We start from the raw sequence: 18,130 nt of genomic DNA, 5'->3' as shown, positions 1-18,130 counted from the left end.
CACAGCTGAACAACATGGACTTAAGTGAGGTGGTCAGAGGTCTGTGTAGACTTCATGGCATGCTCACTTATTAAGAAGCAGGGAGAGGTTGTGATGGTGGAATATGGGGGGGGTTTGTATCATGTTGTGTAGGTTCGCATTTTAGGAGTGTTGCTCCATTCATTGTGTATATTTCTGGTCTTGTCTGCAGGTTAATTAACTTAGCTCAGTTACCATTTGCTTTCCTTTTGTTAAACCCCCAATGACATTTCCTTTCTGTCCATTGTTTCCTCCTCAGCTCTCCAAATACTGGGAATCACCCCCTACAGTGCTTCTGTCCCTAGGTGTGGGGAAGAGGGACCTGGAATCCAGCCAAACTCTCTGCTCACCTGGGGGATTATTCATTCTACAAGAGAGAAGCAGGAAGATTCATCCTCTGGGGGAGGAGCTGCGGCTACAGGCAGCAACCCGCGAGAGCTGCTGAGAAACCCAAATTTGGAGGATTGTGACTGATCCCCGGTACATTTATGCCATTACTGGACTACTTTACCTTCTGTGTAGTGGACTATTTTATGGACTGATTTTGCTTGGAATAAAGGTTCTTTGGATTGTTCATCCATCTCTCACTCTGTTGATTGTGTGATATCGGAAAAGAACCCCGTGACACCACAGCTCAGCCGGTATCACCTGCAGCAGCTTCTTCCTGATTATCCCGCAGCTCAGCCGGTATCACCTGCAGCAGCTTCTTCCTGATTATCCCGCAGCTCAGCCGGTATCACCTGCAGCAGCTTCTTACTGATTATCCCGTAGCTCAGCCGGTATCACCTGTAGCAGCTTCTTACTGATTATCCGCCAACTCAGCCGGTATCACCTGTAGCAGCTTCTTACTGATTATCCTGCAGCTCAGCCGGTATCACCTGTAACAGCTTCTTACTGATTATCCTGCAGCTCAGCCGGTATCACCTGCAGCAGCTTCTTCCTGATTATCCTGCAGCTCAGCCAGTATCACCTGCAGCAGCTTCTTAGTGATTAGCCTGCAGCTCAGCCGGTATCACCTGTAACGGCTTCTTACTGATTATCCCGCAGCTCAGCTGGTATCACCTGCAGCAGCTTCTTCCTGATTATCCTGCAGCTCAGCTGGTATCGCCTGCAGCAGCTTCTTCCTGATTATCCCGTAGCTCAGCCAGTATCACCTGTAACAGCTTTTTACTGATCATCCTGCAGCTCAGCCGGTATCGCCTGCAGCAGCTTCTTCCTGATTATCCTGCAGCTCAGCCGTTATCACCTGTAACAGCTTTTTACCGATTATCCTGCAGCTCAGCCGGTATCGCCTGCAGCAGCTTCTTCCTGATTATCCTGCAGCTCAGCCAGTATCACCTGCAGCAGCTTCTTACTGATTATCCTGCCGCTCAGCCGGTATCACTTGTAGCAGCTTCTTACTGATTATCCTACAGCTCAGCCGGTATCACCTGTAACAGCTTCTTCCTGATTATCCTGCAGCTCAGCCGGTATCACCTGTAACAACTTCTTACTGATTATCCTGCAGCTCAGCTGGTATCACCTGCAGCAGCTTCTTCCTGATTATCCTGTAGCTCAGTTGGTATCACCTGCAGCAGCTTCTTACTGATTATCCTGCAGCTCAGCCGGTATCACCTGCAGCAGCTTCTTACTGATTATGCGGTCGCTCAGCCGGTATCACTTGTAGCAGCTTCTTACTGATTATGCTGCAGCTCAGCCGGTATCACCTGCAGCAGCTTCTTCCTGATTATCCTGCAGCTCAGCCGGTATCACCTGTAACAGCTTTTTACTGATTATCCTACAGCTCAGCCGGTATCACCTGCAGCAGCTTCTTCCTTATTATCCTGCAGCTCAGCCGGTATCACCTGTAACAGCTTCTTACTGATTATCCTGTAGCTCAGCCGGTATCGCCTGCAGCACCTTCTTACTGATTATGCTGTCGCTCAGCCGGTATCACTTGTAGCAGCTTCTTACTGATTATGCTGCAGCTCAGCCGGTATCACCTGTAACAGCTTCTTACTGATTATCCTGCAGCTCAGCCGGTATCACTTGTAGCAGCTTCTTACTGATTATGCTGCAGCTCAGCCGGTATCACCTGCAGCAGCTTCTTACTGATTATGCTGCAGCTCAGCCGGTATCACCTGTAACAGCTTCTTACTGATTATCCTGCAGCTCAGCCGGTATCACCTGTAACAGCTTCTTACTGATTATCCTGCAGCTCAGCCGGTATCACCTGTAACAGCTTATTACTGATTATCCTGCAGCTCAGCCGGTATCACCTGCAGCAGCTTCTTCCTGATTATCCTGCAGCTCAGCCGGTATCACCTGTAACAGCTTTTTACTGATTATCCTACAGCTCAGCCGGTATCACCTGCAGCAGCTTCTTCCTTATTATCCTGCAGCTCAGCCGGTATCACCTGTAACAGCTTCTTACTGATTATCCTGTAGCTCAGCCGGTATCGCCTGCAGCACCTTCTTCCTGATTATCCTGCAGCTCAGCCGGTATCACCTGTAACAGCTTCTTACTGATTATCCTGCAGCTCAGTTGGTATCACCTGCAGCAGCTTCTTCCTGATTATCCTGCAGCTCAGCCGGTATCACCTGTAACAGCTTCTTACTGATTATCCTGCAGCTCAGCGGGTATCACCTGCAGCAGCTTCTTCCTGATTATCCTGCAGCTCAGACGGTATCACCTGCAACAGCTTCTTACTGATTATCCTGCAGCTCAGCCGGTATCACCTGTAACAGCTTCTTACTGATTATCCTGCAGCTCAGCCGGTATCACCTGCAGCAGCTTCTTCCTGATTATCCTGCAGCTCAGCCGGTATCACCTGCAGCAGCTTCTTCCTGATTATCCTGCAGCTCAGCCGGTATCACCTGCAGCAGCTTCTTCCTGATTATCCTGCAGCTCAGCCGGTATCACCTGCAACAGCTTCTTACTGATTATCCTGCAGCTCAGCCGGTATCACTTGTAGCAGCTTCTTACTGATTATCCTGCAGCTCAGCCGGTATCGCCTGCAGCAGCTTCTTCCTGATTATCCTGCAGCTCAGCCGGTATCACCTGCAGCAGCTTCTTCTTGATTATCCTGCAGCTCAGCTGGTATCACTTGCAGCAGCTTCTTCCTGATTATCCTGCAGCTCAGCCGGTATCACCTGCAGCAGCTTCTTACTGATTATCCTGCAGCTCAGCCGGTATCAGTTGCAGCAGCTTCTTCCTGATTATCCTGCAGCTCAGCCGGTATCACCTGCAGCAGCTTCTTCTTGATTATCCTGCAGCTCAGCCGGTATCACCTGCAGCAGCTTCTTCTTGATTATCCTGCAGCTCAGCCGGTATCACCTGCAGCAGCTTCTTCCTGATTATCCTGCAGCTCAGACGGTATCACCTGTAACAGCTTCTTACTGATTATCCTGCAGCTCAGCCGGTATCACCTGTAACAGCTTCTTACTGATTATCCTGCAGCTCAGCCGGTATCACCTGTAACAGCTTCTTACTGATTATCCTGCAGCTCAGCCGGTATCGCCTGCAGCAGCTTCTTCCTGATTATCCTGTAGCTCAGCCGGTATCACCTGCAGCAGCTTCTTCCTGATTATCCTGCAGCTCAGCCGGTATCACCTGTAACAGCTTCTTCCTGATTATCCTGCAGCTCAGCCGGTATCACCTGCAGCAGCTTCTTCCTGATTATCCTGCAGCTCAGCCAGTATCACCTGCAGCAGCTTCTTACTGATTATCCTGTAGCTCAGCCGGTATCACCTGTAACAGCTTCTTACTGATTATCCTGCAGCTCAGCCGGTATCACCTGTAACAGCTTCTTCCTGATTATCCTGCAGCTCAGCCGGTATCACCTGCAGCAGCTTCTTACTGATTATCCTGTAGCTCAGCCGGTATCACCTGTAACAGCTTCTTACTGATTATCCTGCAGCTCAGCCGGTATCACCTGCAGCAGCTTCTTACTGATTATCCTGCAGCTCAGCCGGTATAACTTGTAGCAGCTTCTTACTGATTATCCTGCAGCTCAGCCGGTATCGCCTGCAGCAGCTTCTTCCTGATTATCCTGCAGCTCAGCCGGTATCACCTGTAACAGCTTCTTACTGATTATCCTGCAGCTCAGCCGGTATCGCCTGCAGCAGCTTCTTCCTGATTATCCTGCAGCTCAGCCGGTATCGCCTGCAGCAGCTTCTTCCTGATTATCCTGCAGCTCAGCCGGTATCACTTGTAGCAGCTTCTTACTGATTATCCTGCAGCTCAGCCGGTATCACCTGCAGCAGCTTCTTCCTGATTATCCTGCAGCTCAGCCGGTATCACCTGCAGCAGCTTCTTCCTGATTATCCTGCAGCTCAGCCGGTATCACCTGCAGCAGCTTCTTCCTGATTATCCTGCAGCTCAGCCGGTATCACCTGTAACAGCTTCTTACTGATTATCCTGTAGCTCAGCCGGTATCACCTGTAACAGCTTCTTACTGATTATCCTGCAGCTCAGTTGGTATCACCTGCAGCAGCTTCTTACTGATTATCCTGTAGCTCAGCCGGTATCACCTGCAGCAGCTTCTTGAGTGTAACATTTGAAATATTCTTTTCCTAAATCGTGTGAAATGGGCAGAGCATTCTGCAGATGATGCTTTACCTGTAAAGAAGCCCTCCTTATACTCTGGCTCATGTCCCGTCTGCTCTCCTCACGCCTCAGACATGACACTGGCGGCCCCTGCCTGTGATTAGGACTTGTAAGAGGCGGATTCTCCAGTGTCAGAGTATACATGTCTAATAGACATAATAACGATGGTAATAGTGTGGAGAGAAGAGACGGTTCTCACTATAGAGGACTGCACATTGCTGATGGATGCTATGGACAGAGGCAGAGGCCACACTGACCAGATTCCCCATCAGCGCAGCCGCAGACCACGATTCTCACTATAGAGGACTGCACATTGCTGATGGATGCTATGGACAGAGGCAGAGGCCACACTGACCAGATTCCCCATCAGCGCAGCCGCAGACCACGGTTCTCACTATAGATGGCTGCACATTGCTGATGGATCCTATGGACAGAGGCAGAGGCCACACTGACCAGATTCCCCATCAGCGCAGCCGCAGACCACGATTCTCACTATAGAGGACTGCACATTGCTGATGGATGCTATGGACAGAGGCAGAGGCCACACTGACCAGATTCCCCATCAGCGCAGCCGCAGACCACGGTTCTCACTATAGAGGACTGCACATTGCTGATGGATGCTATGGACAGAGGCAGAGGCCACACTGACCAGATTCCCCATCAGCGCAGCCGCAGACCACGGTTCTCACTATAGATGGCTGCACATTGCTGATGGATGCTATGGACAGAGGCAGAGGCCACACTGACCAGATTCCCCATCAGCGCAGCCGCAGACCACGGTTCTCACTATAGAGGACTGCACATTGCTGATGGATGCTATGGACAGAGGCAGAGGCCACACTGACCAGATTCCCCATCAGCGCAGCCGCAGACCACGATTCTCACTATAGATGGCTGCACATTGCTGATGGATGCTATGGACAGAGGCAGAGGCCACACTGACCAGATTCCCCATCAGCGCAGCCGCAGACCACGGTTCTCACTATAGAGGACTGCACATTGCTGATGGATGCTATGGACAGAGGCAGAGTCCACACTGACCAGATTCCCCATCAGCGCAGCCGCAGACCACGGTTCTCACTATAGATGGCTGCACATTGCTGATGGATGCTATGGACAGAGGCAGAGGCCACACTGACCAGATTCCCCATCAGCGCAGCCGCAGACCACGGTTCTCACTATAGATGGCTGCACATTGCTGATGGATCCTATGGACAGAGGCAGAGGCCACACTGACCAGATTCCCCATCAGCGCAGCCGCAGACCACGGTTCTCACTATAGATGGCTGCACATTGCTGATGGATCCTATGGACAGAGGCAGAGTGCACACTGACCAGATTCCCCATCAGCGCAGCCGCAGACCACGATTCTCACTATAGATGGCTGCACATTGCTGATGGATGCTATGGACAGAGGCAGAGTGCACACTGACCAGATTCCCCATCAGCGCAGCCGCAGACCACGGTTCTCACTATAGATGGCTGCACATTGCTGATGGATGCTATGGACAGAGGCAGAGTGCACACTGACCAGATTCCCCATCAGCGCAGCCGCAGACCACGATTCTCACTATAGATGGCTGCACATTGCTGATGGATGCTATGGACAGAGACAGAGGCCACACTGACCAGATTCCCCATCAGCGCAGCCGCAGACCACGGTTCTCACTATAGAGGACTGCACATTGCTGATGGATCCTATGGACAGAGGCAGAGGCCACACTGACCAGATTCCCCATCAGCGCAGCCGCAGACCACGGTTCTCACTATAGAGGACTGCACATTGCTGATGGATGCTATGGACAGAGGCAGAGGCCACACTGACCAGATTCCCCATCAGCGCAGCCGCAGACCACGGTTCTCACTATAGAGGACTGCACATTGCTGATGGATGCTATGGACAGAGGCAGAGGCCACACTGACCAGATTCCCCATCAGCGCAGCCGCAGACCACGGTTCTCACTATAGAGGACTGCACATTGCTGATGGATCCTTTGGACAGAGGCAGAGGCCACACTGACCAGATTCCCCATCAGCGCAGCCGCAGACCACGATTCTCACTATAGATGGCTGCACATTGCTGATGGATCCTATGGACAGAGGCAGAGGCCACACTGACCAGATTCCGCATCAGCGCAGCCGCAGACCACGATTCTCACTATAGATGAGTGCACATTGCTGATGGATCCACACTGACGAGATTCCGTATCAGCGCAGCCGCAGACCACGATTCTCACTATAGATGGCTGCACATTGCTGATGGATCCTATGGACAGAGGCAGAGTGCACACTGACCAGATTCCCCATCAGCGCAGCCGCAGACCACGGTTCTCACTATAGAGGACTGCACATTGCTGATGGATCCTATGGACAGAGGCAGAGGCCACACTGACCAGATTCCATCAGCGCAGCCGCAGACCACGGTTCTCACTATAGATGGCTGCACATTGCTGATGGATCCTATGGACAGAGGCAGAGTGCACACTGACCAGATTCCCCATCAGCGCAGCCGCAGACCACGATTCTCACTATAGATGGCTGCACATTGCTGATGGATCCTATGGACAGAGGCAGAGGCCACACTGACCAGATTCCCCATCAGCGCAGCCGCAGACCACGATTCTCACTATAGATGGCTGCACATTGCTGATGGATCCTATGGACAGAGGCAGAGGCCACACTGACCAGATTCCCCATCAGCGCAGCCGCAGACCACGATTCTCACTATAGATGGCTGCACATTGCTGATGGATGCTATGGACAGAGGCAGAGGCCACACTGACCAGATTCCCCATCAGCGTAGCCGCAGACCACGATTCTCACTATAGATGGCTGCACATTGCTGATGGATGCTATGGACAGAGGCAGAGGCCACACTGACCAGATTCCCAATCAGCGCAGGCGCAGACCACGGTTCTCACTATAGAGGACTGCACATTGTTGATGGATGCTATGGACAGAGGCAGAGGCCACACTGACCAGATTCCCCATCAGCGCAGCCGCAGACCACGGTTCTCACTATAGATGGCTGCACATTGCTGATGGATCCTATGGACAGAGGCAGAGGCCACACTGACGAGATTCCGTATCAGCGCAGCCGCAGACCACGATTCTCACTATAGATGGCTGCACATTGCTGATGGATCCTATGGACAGAGGCAGAGGCCACACTGACCAGATTCCCCATCAGCGCAGCCGCAGACCACGGTTCTCACTATAGAGGACTGCACATTGCTGATGGATCCTATGGACAGAGGCAGAGGCCACACTGACCAGATTCCCCATCAGCGCAGCCGCAGACCACGGTTCTCACTATAGAGGACTGCACATTGCTGATGGATCCTATGGACAGAGGCAGAGGCCACACTGACCAGATTCCCCATCAGCGCAGCCGCAGACCACGGTTCTCACTATAGAGGACTGCACATTGCTGATGGATCCTATGGACAGAGGCAGAGGCCACACTGACCAGATTCCCCATCAGCGTAGCCGCAGACCACGATTCTCACTATAGATGGCTGCACATTGCTGATGGATCCTATGGACAGAGGCAGAGGCCACACTGACCAGATTCCCCATCAGCGCAGCCGCAGACCACGATTCTCACTATAGATGAGTGCACATTGCTGATGGATCCACACTGACGAGATTCCGCATCAGCGCAGCCGCAGACCACGATTCTCACTATAGATGGCTGCACATTGCTGATGGATCCTATGGACAGAGGCAGAGGCCACACTGACCAGATTCCCAATCAGCGCAGCCGCAGACCACGATTCTCACTATAGATGAGTGCACATTGCTGATGGATCCACACTGACGAGATTCCGCATCAGCGCAGCCGCAGACCACGAGTCTCATTTAAATGGATATCAGATCTCAGCACTCAGCCTTCAAAGATATGGCAAGATTATTTAAAGGGAACCGGTGCACAGTTTTTCCATATATGAACTAATACCAGCACCTAAAAAGTTGCTGCACTCTAAAAAGTTGTATATTACGTCCCGACCCCCTGTATATCCCCCAAAAATTTTTAATCCCTCTTGCACTGTATGCAAATCAGGCTGGTGCAATGGGCATTACTGCAGCGACTCCAGTGCCTTCTCTCCAGTAATTGCCATCCTCCCGATGTGATGGATGAGTATGACGCATCCTGCCTCATCCACATAGCGGTCTGAGCTCTCGCGCCTGCGCAGGGATAGCGCCGGTAGACACAGGCACAGCGACGAATCGTGCAGGCACAGCGACTCCGGGGCCTTCTCTCCAGTAATTGCCATCCTCCCAATGTGATGGATGAGTATCCACATAGCTGTCTGAGATCTCGCACCTGCGCAGGCACAGCGACGGATCGCACAGGCACAACGACGGATCGCGCATGCACAGCGACGGATCGAGCAGGCACAGCGACGGATCGCGCAGGCACAGCGACGGATCGCGCAGGCACAGCGACGGATCGCGCAGGCACAGCGACGGATCGCGCAGGCACAGAGACGGTTCGCGCAGGCACAGAGACGGTTCGCGCAGGCACAGAGACGGTTCGCGCAGGCACAGAGACGGTTCGCGCAGGCACAGAGACGGTTCGCGCAGGCACAGAGACGGTTCGCGCAGGCACAGAGACGGTTCGCGCAGGCACAGAGACGGTTCGCGCAGGCACAGAGACGGTTCGCGCAGGCACAGAGACGGTTCGCGCAGGCACAGAGACGGTTCGCGCAGGCACAGAGACGGTTCGCGCAGGCACAGAGACGGTTCGCGCAGGCACAGAGACAGTTCGCGCAGGCACAGAGACAGTTCGCGCAGGCACAGAGAGTTCGCGCAGGCACAGAGACAGTTCGCGCAGGCACAGCTTTCTCTGCCCTACTATGGGCAGAGCCTAAAACCTAACTGCGCATGCGTTGGCAAACATTTCCAGCTCCCCCGCCCTGGAACCATTTCGAGAATATACTTCAGTTCCCTATTGTTTCCTCAGGCTGACACAAAACACAATCGATCATACTGGATATCACAGATACTTTAATCCAAGGAGATCAGCCAAAGATGGGTCAATATTTAAGGATAAAACCAATTTGGAGTGATGCTAATAGCTGAACTCTAGCGGGAGCCGGAGGATTATACTAGCCTCATGTCTGGTTGCAGACTACGACAGGAGGGAAGGAGTCTTGCGAGGATAATTTGCATATTCCCAGTGCCTTCTGGGATAAGTGAAGAGTCACCGCGAGCTCAAGGAGAACCGGGTTTTGGCCGTTACAGCCGGAAGGAAGACTTCTGAAAACTTTTAGTCTGTCTTCTTCATTGTGAGCGTGAGTGAGCAAAGTGTGAGCAAAAGTAAGTGTGAGTAGAATTGTTTGTATTTAGTTGTTTAATTACTTAACATTTGTTTAGTGCTATCCCCATTAGAAAATGTGCTCCACTATTGCTAATGCGATCCAGTGTACATCTTGTCTCATGTATGCAGTCCTTGAAAAGCCGTTCGAGGGTGCATACTGTTGTTGGAGGGTGCGTACTGTTGTTGGAGGGTGCGTACTGTTGTTGGAGGGTGCGTACTGTTGCTGGAGGGTGCATACTGTTGCTGGAGGGTGCATACTGCTGTTGGAGGGTGCATACTGTTGTTGGAGGGTGCGTACTGTTGTTGGAGGGTGCATACTGTTGGAGGGTGCATACTGTTGTTGGAGGGTGCATACTGTTGTTGGAGGGTGCATACTGCTGTTGGAGGGTGCATACTGCTGTTGGAGGGTGCATACTGCTGTTGGAGGGTGCATACTGCTGTTGGAGGGTGCATACTGCTGTTGGAGGGTGCATACTGCTGTTGGAGGGTGCATACTGCTGTTGGAGGGTGCGTACTGCTGTTGGAGGGTGCGTACTGTTGTTGGAGGGTGCGTACTGTTGTTGGAGGGTGCGTACTGTTGTTGGAGGGTGCGTACTGTTGTTGGAGGGTGCATACTGCTGTTGGAGGGTGCATACTGCTGTTGGAGGGTGCATACTGCTGTTGGAGGGTGCATACTGCTGTTGGAGGGTGCATACTGCTGTTGGAGGGTGCGTACTGTTGTTGGAGGGTGCGTACTGCTGTTGGAGGGTGCGTACTGTTGTTGGAGGGTGCATACTGTTGTTCGAGATGTGAGCAAGTTGCACATTTGGAAGCCCAGATACTGGATGTAAATGAGCAGCTGGCAACTCTGAGATGCATTAGCAATATGGAAAGGAGTGTGCTGCTCACTGAGCAGCAGTTTGCTGGGTCAGATGTGGGGGAGGATCGTAGTAGGGAGCGGCAGGACGATGAGGTAGGTAGCTGGGTGACAGAAAGGGGGGTAAAGGGAAAAGTGCTAGGAAGGCTAGTCCTGAACTGACACACCCCAATAGGTTTGCAAACTTGGCAGATGAGGGGGATGTCATTACAGGGGTAGCATTGCTGCAGCAAGGCATGACCTCTGAACGCCAGAGGAGTGTCTGCTCCAGTAAGGGGGGGAATAGGAGTGCAGGGCAGGCAAGACAGGTACTGGTAGTGGGGGACTCAATTATTAGGGGGACAGATAGGGCAATCTGTCACAAAGACAGGGATCACCGTACAGTGTGTTGTCTTCCTGGCGCTCGAGTTCGGCACATCGCTGATCGGGTTGACAGATTACTGGGAGGGGCTGGGGAGGACCCAGCGGTCATTGTACACATTGGCACAAATGACAAAGTTAGAGGTAGGTGGAAGGTCCTTAAAGATGATTTCAGGGAATTAGGTTGTAAGCTTAAAGCATGGACCTCAAAGGTGGTATTTTCGGAAATACTACCTGTGCCACGAGCCACACCAGAGAGGCAAAGAGAGATCAGGGAGGTTAACAGGTGGCTTAGGAATTGGTGTAGGAAAGAGGGTTTTGGGTTCCTGGAGAATTGGGCCGACTTTTCAGTTGGCTACAGATTCTATGCTAGGGATGGGCTGCATCTTAATGGGGAGGGTGCAGCTCTGCTGGGGCAGAAAATGGCTAGAAGGTTGGAGGAGTGTTTAAACTAGGAATGGGGGGCGAGGGTATTCACTTTATAGAAAGGGAATGTAGTGCAGATAGTGACCAGGGCACAAGTAATGAAATTGGGGGTGGTACGGGGGGAAGGGTTAGGACAGTTAATACAGTAAGCAGGAATACAGGTACAGAGTCATACGTAACGTGCATGTACACTAATGCCCGAAGCCTCACAAATAAGGTGGAGGAATTAGAATTAATATTGTTGGAAGAAAATTATGATATAGTGGGGATATCAGAGACATGGCTGGATGAGAGCTATGACTGGGCTGTTAATTTACAGGGTTATAGCCTATTCAGGAATGACCGTACAAATAAGCGAGGGGGAGGGGTGTGTCTATATGTAACATCATCCTTACAACCCATCCTGCGTGACAACATATGTGAGGGTACTGAGAATGTAGAGTCCCTATGGGTGGAGATAAGGGGGGGAGAATGAATAATAAAATACTGATAGGGGTGTGTTATAAGACGCCGAATATTATGGAAGAGGTAGAGAATCTCCTCATAAAGCAAATTGATAAAGCAGCGAGTCTCGGAGAGGTAATTATTATGGGGGACTTTAACTATCCTGATATAAATTGGGGAACAGAAACTTGCAGTTCCAGCAAAGGAAATAGATTTTTGATAACAATGAAAGATAATTACCTTTCACAAATGGTACAGGACCCCACAAGAGGGGGAGCACTACTAGACCTTGTACTAACCAATAGGCCAGACCGCATATCAAATATACAAGTTGGGGGTTACTTGGGGAATAGTGATCACAAAATAATAAGTTTTCATGTATTCTTTAGTAAGATGTCTAGTAGAGGGGCTACAAGGACACTAAACTTCAGGAAAGCAAATTTTAAACGGTTGAGAGATGATCTTAGTGCAATAAACTGGGATGATGTACTAAGTAATAAAAGTACACAAAGCAAATGGGAGACTTTTATGAGCATCCTGAATAGGGCTTGTGCAGAAAATATACCCTATGGGAACAAACATGCTAGAAATAGGAGGAAACCCCTATGGCTAAATAGAGCTGTAAGGGAAGCAATAAAAGAAAAACAGAAAGCCTTAAAAGAATTAAAGAGGGTAGGTAGTGATGAGGCATTATATAATTATAGAAAATTAAATAAAATATGTAAAAAGCAAATTAAGTTAGCTAAGTTTGAGACAGAGAGACTCATTGCGAGAGAAAGTAAAAATAATCCTAAAATATTCTTTAACTACATAAACAGTAAAAAACTGAAAAGCGATAGTGTTGGCCCCCTTAAAAATAGTCTTGGTGAAATGGTGGAAGGGGATGAGAGTAAAGCCAACCTGCTGAATGACTTTTTTTCTACGGTTTTTATACAAGAAAATGCCATGGCAGATGACATGACCAGTGATGCCATAAATTCACCCTTGAATATCACCTGCTTAACCCAGCAGGAAGTACGCCGCCGCCTCGAAATCACTAAGGGTGACAAATCTCCGGGCCCGGATGGCTACACCCCAGAGTACTACAGGAATTGAGTTCTGTGATAGATAGACCATTATTTTTAATCTTCACAGATTCCTTAATAACAGGGTCGGTACCGCAGGACTGGCGCATAGCAAATGTGGTGCCAATATTCAAAAAGGGGACAAAAACTGAGCCGGGAAATTATAGGCCGGTAAGTTTAACCTCTACGGTTGGTAAAATCCTTGAGGGTTTCTTGAGAGATGCTATACTGGAGTATCTCAAGAAAAATAACCTTATGACAGAGTATCAACATGGGTTTATGAGGGATCGATCCTGTCAAACTGATCAGCTTCTATGAAGAGGCAAGTTCAAGCCTGGACCAGGGAAATGCAGTGGATGTTGTGTATATGGACTTTTCAAAAGCTTTTGATACGGTGCCACACAAAAGGTTGGTACATAAAATGAGAATAATGGGGATAGGGGAAAATATGTGTAACTGGGTTAAAAACTGGCTCAGTGATAGGAAACAAAGGGTGGTTATTAATGGTACGTACTCGGACTGGGTCTCAGTTCATAGTGGGGTACCACAGGGGTCAGTATTGGGCCCACTTCTTTTCAACATATTTATAAATGACCTTGTTGGGGGCATGCGGAGTAGAATTTCAATATTTGCAGATGATACTAAACTCGGCAGGGTAATCAATACAGAGGAGGATAATTTTATATTACAGGGAGATTTATGTAAATTGGAGGATTGGGCTGAGAAGTGGCAATTGAAGTTTAATGTAGATAAATGTAAGGTCATGCACTTGGGTAGAGGAAATAACATTTATGATTATGTACTTAATTGTAGAACACTGGGTAAAACAGACACAGAAAAAGACTTGGGTGTATGGGTGGATGGTAAACTTCACTTTAGTGGACAGTGTCAGGCAGCTGCTGCCAGGGCTAATAAAATAATGGGATGTATTAAAAGAGGTAGAAGTGTTCATGAAAAAAATATAGTTCTACCTCTGTACAAGTCACTAGTGCGACCGCACTTATATACTGTGTACAATTCTGGTCACCGATATATAAGAAGGACATAGCTGAACTGGAGAGGGTGCAGAGAAGACCACCAAGATTATTAGAGGAATGGGGGGGCTGCAATACCAAGACAGGAAAAACGAAGGCTTAGGGGGGGATCTAATTATTATTATTATTATTATTATTATTATTATTTATTATTATAGCGCCATTTATTCCATGGCGCTTTACAAGTGAAAGAGGGTATACGTACAACAATCATTAACAGTACAAGACAGACTGGTATAGGAGGAGAGAGGACCCTGCCCGCGAGGGCTCACAGTCTACAGGGAATGGGTGATGGTACAATAGGTGAGGACAATGTATAAATATATGAGGGGACAGTACAGAGACCTTTCCAAAGATCTCTTTACACCTAGGCCTGCGACTGGAACACGGGGGCATCCGCTACGTCTTGAGGAAAGAAGGTTTAATCATAATCACAGACGAGGATTCTTTACTGTACGAGCAGTGAGACTATGGAACTCTCTGCCACATGATGTTGTAATGAGTGATTCACTACTAACATTTAAGCAGAGCCTGGATGCCTTTCCTGAAAAATGTAATATTACCAGTTATGTATATTAGATTTTATGACAGGGTATTGATCCAGGGAATAGTCTGATGCCGGATGTGGACGAAGGAAGGACATTTTTTCCCCATTGGAACTTGTTTGCCACATTGGGGTTTTTTTTTGCCTTCCTCTGGATCAACATGTTAGGCTACGGGGTGAACTAGATGGACTTAGAGTCTCCCTTCAACCTTAAACTATGATACTATGATACTATGATACTATGATACTATGACAGATAAGTCCATGGGGAACACAACACGAGGAGGTAAAGCCCGACATTTCTCCAACTTACCCCAAACAGTAATTGTGCCCTGCCCAATGAATCCCGCGCCCTCCTTACACAAGTCCTGGGCGATGTGATCCTCTCCTGGCAGACACTCCGGATAGGAGCCCTTGACGGGCAATGTACGCATCTTCTCATGCCCATTTCCTATTTCTGTGGCAGAGAATACATCTTCAGGATTGCTGTGACTTCAGGGGTTGCATTTCTAATCTGGAGGTCTGCTCTCCAGACTAACACTAGGCTCAAGGCTGTTCACAGAAGAAACCATTATGGCCAGAAGAGCGGTCTGCCTTCAGGAGCACAGACGGTTCACAGCCACCTCCAATAACGCTTGGGTCTCCCTGCGCATGGCTCTCTATCATCTCCACAAACTCTGGCTTGTTTACAACCTCATTGATCTCCAGCCAACAAGACTCTACAATTCATCCTGAGAAGTGATGGGTGAACCCGAACGGTTAAGTGCGGGATCTGTACCGGACACCTAGTGTCCATGCACGGACCCTGAACACGGATTTCTCCGTTATAAAGGAAGCAAAATGGGGGTTAGATCAGGACAGTCATACTTACCGAGTCTCCACGTGGCTGTCACTCTGCTTCCAGGTCCACTCATTAGCTCTCATGCATATTCGCTGCTTCCCCCGCCCATCCTCTGTAACAGTGGTCTGTGATTGGTTGCAGTCAGACTGCTAACATCTGTGACTGGTTGTGGAGTGCAAACATAAGTAACTGGAAAACGGAGCAGGGTCCTCCCAGCAATAAAGCAACGGCTACGGGCTGCAGCGTCCAGCCGTGCGCTTATCTTGGCTATGTATCAAAATGCAAGGGACCCCATGCTGCTTTTTTAAAATTTAAATAATTTTGAAAAATGACATGCAGGAGCAACACCCCACCCCCCCACTCAAGTTTGATACCCAGCCTATGGCTATTGGGCTGTTCAATGCTCCAATGCCGGCGCTTTAGGCAGCTCATCCCGATTTGCTCTGATGCAGTGGCAATTGGGGTAATAAAAGGTTAATGACAGCTGTGAATTTTCAAAAAAAAAAAAATCAAAGCTGTCATTAAGCCCGAGGTTCGTAATGGGGAGGGTTCTATGAGACCTCCCCAATACGAACCCAGTTAGTGAAAAGATAAAAAAAAGCCACCCTCTTTCCCCAATTTATTACCCTCAAACTCCCCCTGCAAGTCCGACGCACTCCACGCGAGGTCTCACCACAATCCTGGTTTTACTACATTTGCGGTCACAGTGCACGGTCACGTTAGTGACTTTCGCCAGCCACAGCCATTGAGCTTTTTTTAAAAAAAACAAAGTCTTTATTGAAGGAAAGAAAAAAAAAAACAAAAACAAAACAAAAACAGGGCACACACAGACATATCCAACATACAATAGAAGGAAACAAAAAGGAGATCGTTTGTCAGTGGAACAACAAAAAAAGGAGATTAGACGGCATATATTAAGTATAAAGCAACAAATTGGTAGAATTCCCCCCCCCCCGAGCATCCATAGAAAAGCCTTGTGACAACACATCACACGAGCCTATCCGGGCCTCTGCCAGATATTTGCCCCCTCATGTAGCAGTCATTCTCGGCTTGGAGCATGGACAGTGGTTGGGCGTTAATAAAGGAAGACCGCGTAGGAAATAAGCGCGTGGTGCGTTCTTCTTTGGTAAGTGAGGACTCTATCCTGTCCAATTTACAGAGGTAGCCACCTTCATACTAATCAGACTAAGCGTAGGGATTGCGTCCTGCGCCCAGAGGTGTAAGATACTTTTACGGGTGGCTGTCACCCAGATGAATAAAGTGCGGCGCTGATGGGCATAAATACAGTGTGGCGCTGATGGGCATAAATACAGTGTGGCGCTGATGGCCAGGAAGTGCAGCGCTGATGGGCAGGAATACAGTGTGGCGCTGATGGGCATGAATACAGTGTGGCGCTGATGGGCATGAATACAGTGTGGCGCTGATGGGCAGGAATACAGTATGGCGCTGATGGGCAGGAATAAAGTGCGGCGCTGATGGCCAGGAATAAAGTGCGGCGCTGATGGGCAGGAATAAAGTGCGGCGCTGATGGGCAGGAATAAAGTGCGGCGCTGATGGGCAGGAATAAAGTGCGGCGCTGATGGGCAGGAATAAAGTGCGGCGCTGATGGGCAGGAATAAAGTGCGGCGCTGATGGGCAGGAATAAAGTGCGGCGCTGATGGGCAGGAATACAGTGTGGCGCTGATGGGCAGGAATAAAGTGCAGCGCTGATGGGCAGGAATAAAGTGCGGCGCTGATGGCCAGGAATAAAGTGCGGCGCTGATGGCCAGGAATAAAGTGCGGCGCTGATGGGCAGGAATAAAGTGCAGCGCTGATGGGCAGGAATAAAGTGCGGCGCTGATGGGCAGGAATAAAGTACGGCCCTGATGGGCAGGAATAAAGTACGGCCCTGATGGGCAGGAATAAAGTGCGGCGCTGATGGGCAGGAATAAAGTGTGGCGCTGATGGGCAGGAATAAAGTGTGGCGCTGATGGGCAGGAATAAAGTGCGGCGCTGATGGGCAGGAATAAAGTGCGGCGCTGATGGGCAGGAATAAAGTACGGCGCTGGTGGGCAGGAATAAAGTGCGGCGCTGGTGGGCAGGAATAAAGTGCGGCGCTGATGGGCAGGAATAAAGTGTGGCGCTGATGGGCAGGAATAAAGTGCAGCGCTGATGGGCAGGAATAAAGTGCAGCGCTGATGGGCAGGAATAAAGTGCGGCGCTGATGGGCAGGAACCTAGGCAGCTGGTCTTGTGGAAGGATACTGAAGATGGCGCACTCAGGGGAGAGGGGAATAGACAGACCACAGATATTAGTAAGGTGTTGTGAGGCACGCCAGACCCCCGTATCCTCGGGCAATCCCAGACAGTGGAAAATGTCAGCCGGGGAATATGCATGAGTTAGGGCAAGGGTAGTGACCAGAAGGGACATCCTAGATTTAGCAGCCCTACACCACACTGTACACACGGGGGCGCCATACCTGCATCTCTGGAGGTCCGCCTTCATCTCTGATCAGCAGAAGGTAGCTCTGTCCATCAACCACAATTTCCTTCTTAAATCTTCCACCTGAAATAAGATGGACGCAGTGTGACAAGCCTGGAAAGCCACGTCTACCCACGAGGACCCTGCCCGGCCACACACTCTGCCCCCGATC

At 49.9% G+C, this 18,130-nt stretch overlaps 2 protein-coding genes across 8 annotated transcripts in view; one reads left to right on the top strand and one right to left on the bottom strand.

Annotated features, from left to right (window-relative positions):
- Nucleotides 1-18,130, top strand: part of LOC142243730 (uncharacterized) — a 1,240,762-nt gene that overhangs the window by 495,781 nt on the left and 726,851 nt on the right. The window lies entirely within an intron of this gene.
- The window catches only part of LOC142243729 (arf-GAP with GTPase, ANK repeat and PH domain-containing protein 3-like), a 367,370-nt gene that overhangs the window by 313,972 nt on the left and 35,268 nt on the right, over nucleotides 1-18,130 (bottom strand). For both annotated transcript variants that reach the window (XM_075315925.1, XM_075315926.1), the window contains exon 4: nucleotides 17,957-18,042. In XM_075315925.1, coding sequence (XP_075172040.1) covers nucleotides 17,957-18,042 — 86 coding nt within the window. The remainder of the gene's footprint in view (nucleotides 1-17,956; nucleotides 18,043-18,130) is intronic.

The sequence above is a fragment of the Anomaloglossus baeobatrachus genome, chromosome 6 (genome assembly GCF_048569485.1).
Source record: "Anomaloglossus baeobatrachus isolate aAnoBae1 chromosome 6, aAnoBae1.hap1, whole genome shotgun sequence".
In the NCBI taxonomy this organism is placed as follows: domain Eukaryota; kingdom Metazoa; phylum Chordata; class Amphibia; order Anura; family Aromobatidae; genus Anomaloglossus; species Anomaloglossus baeobatrachus.
Note: the sequence above shows the minus strand (reverse complement) of the source record. Positions and strands in the feature narration are given on the sequence as shown.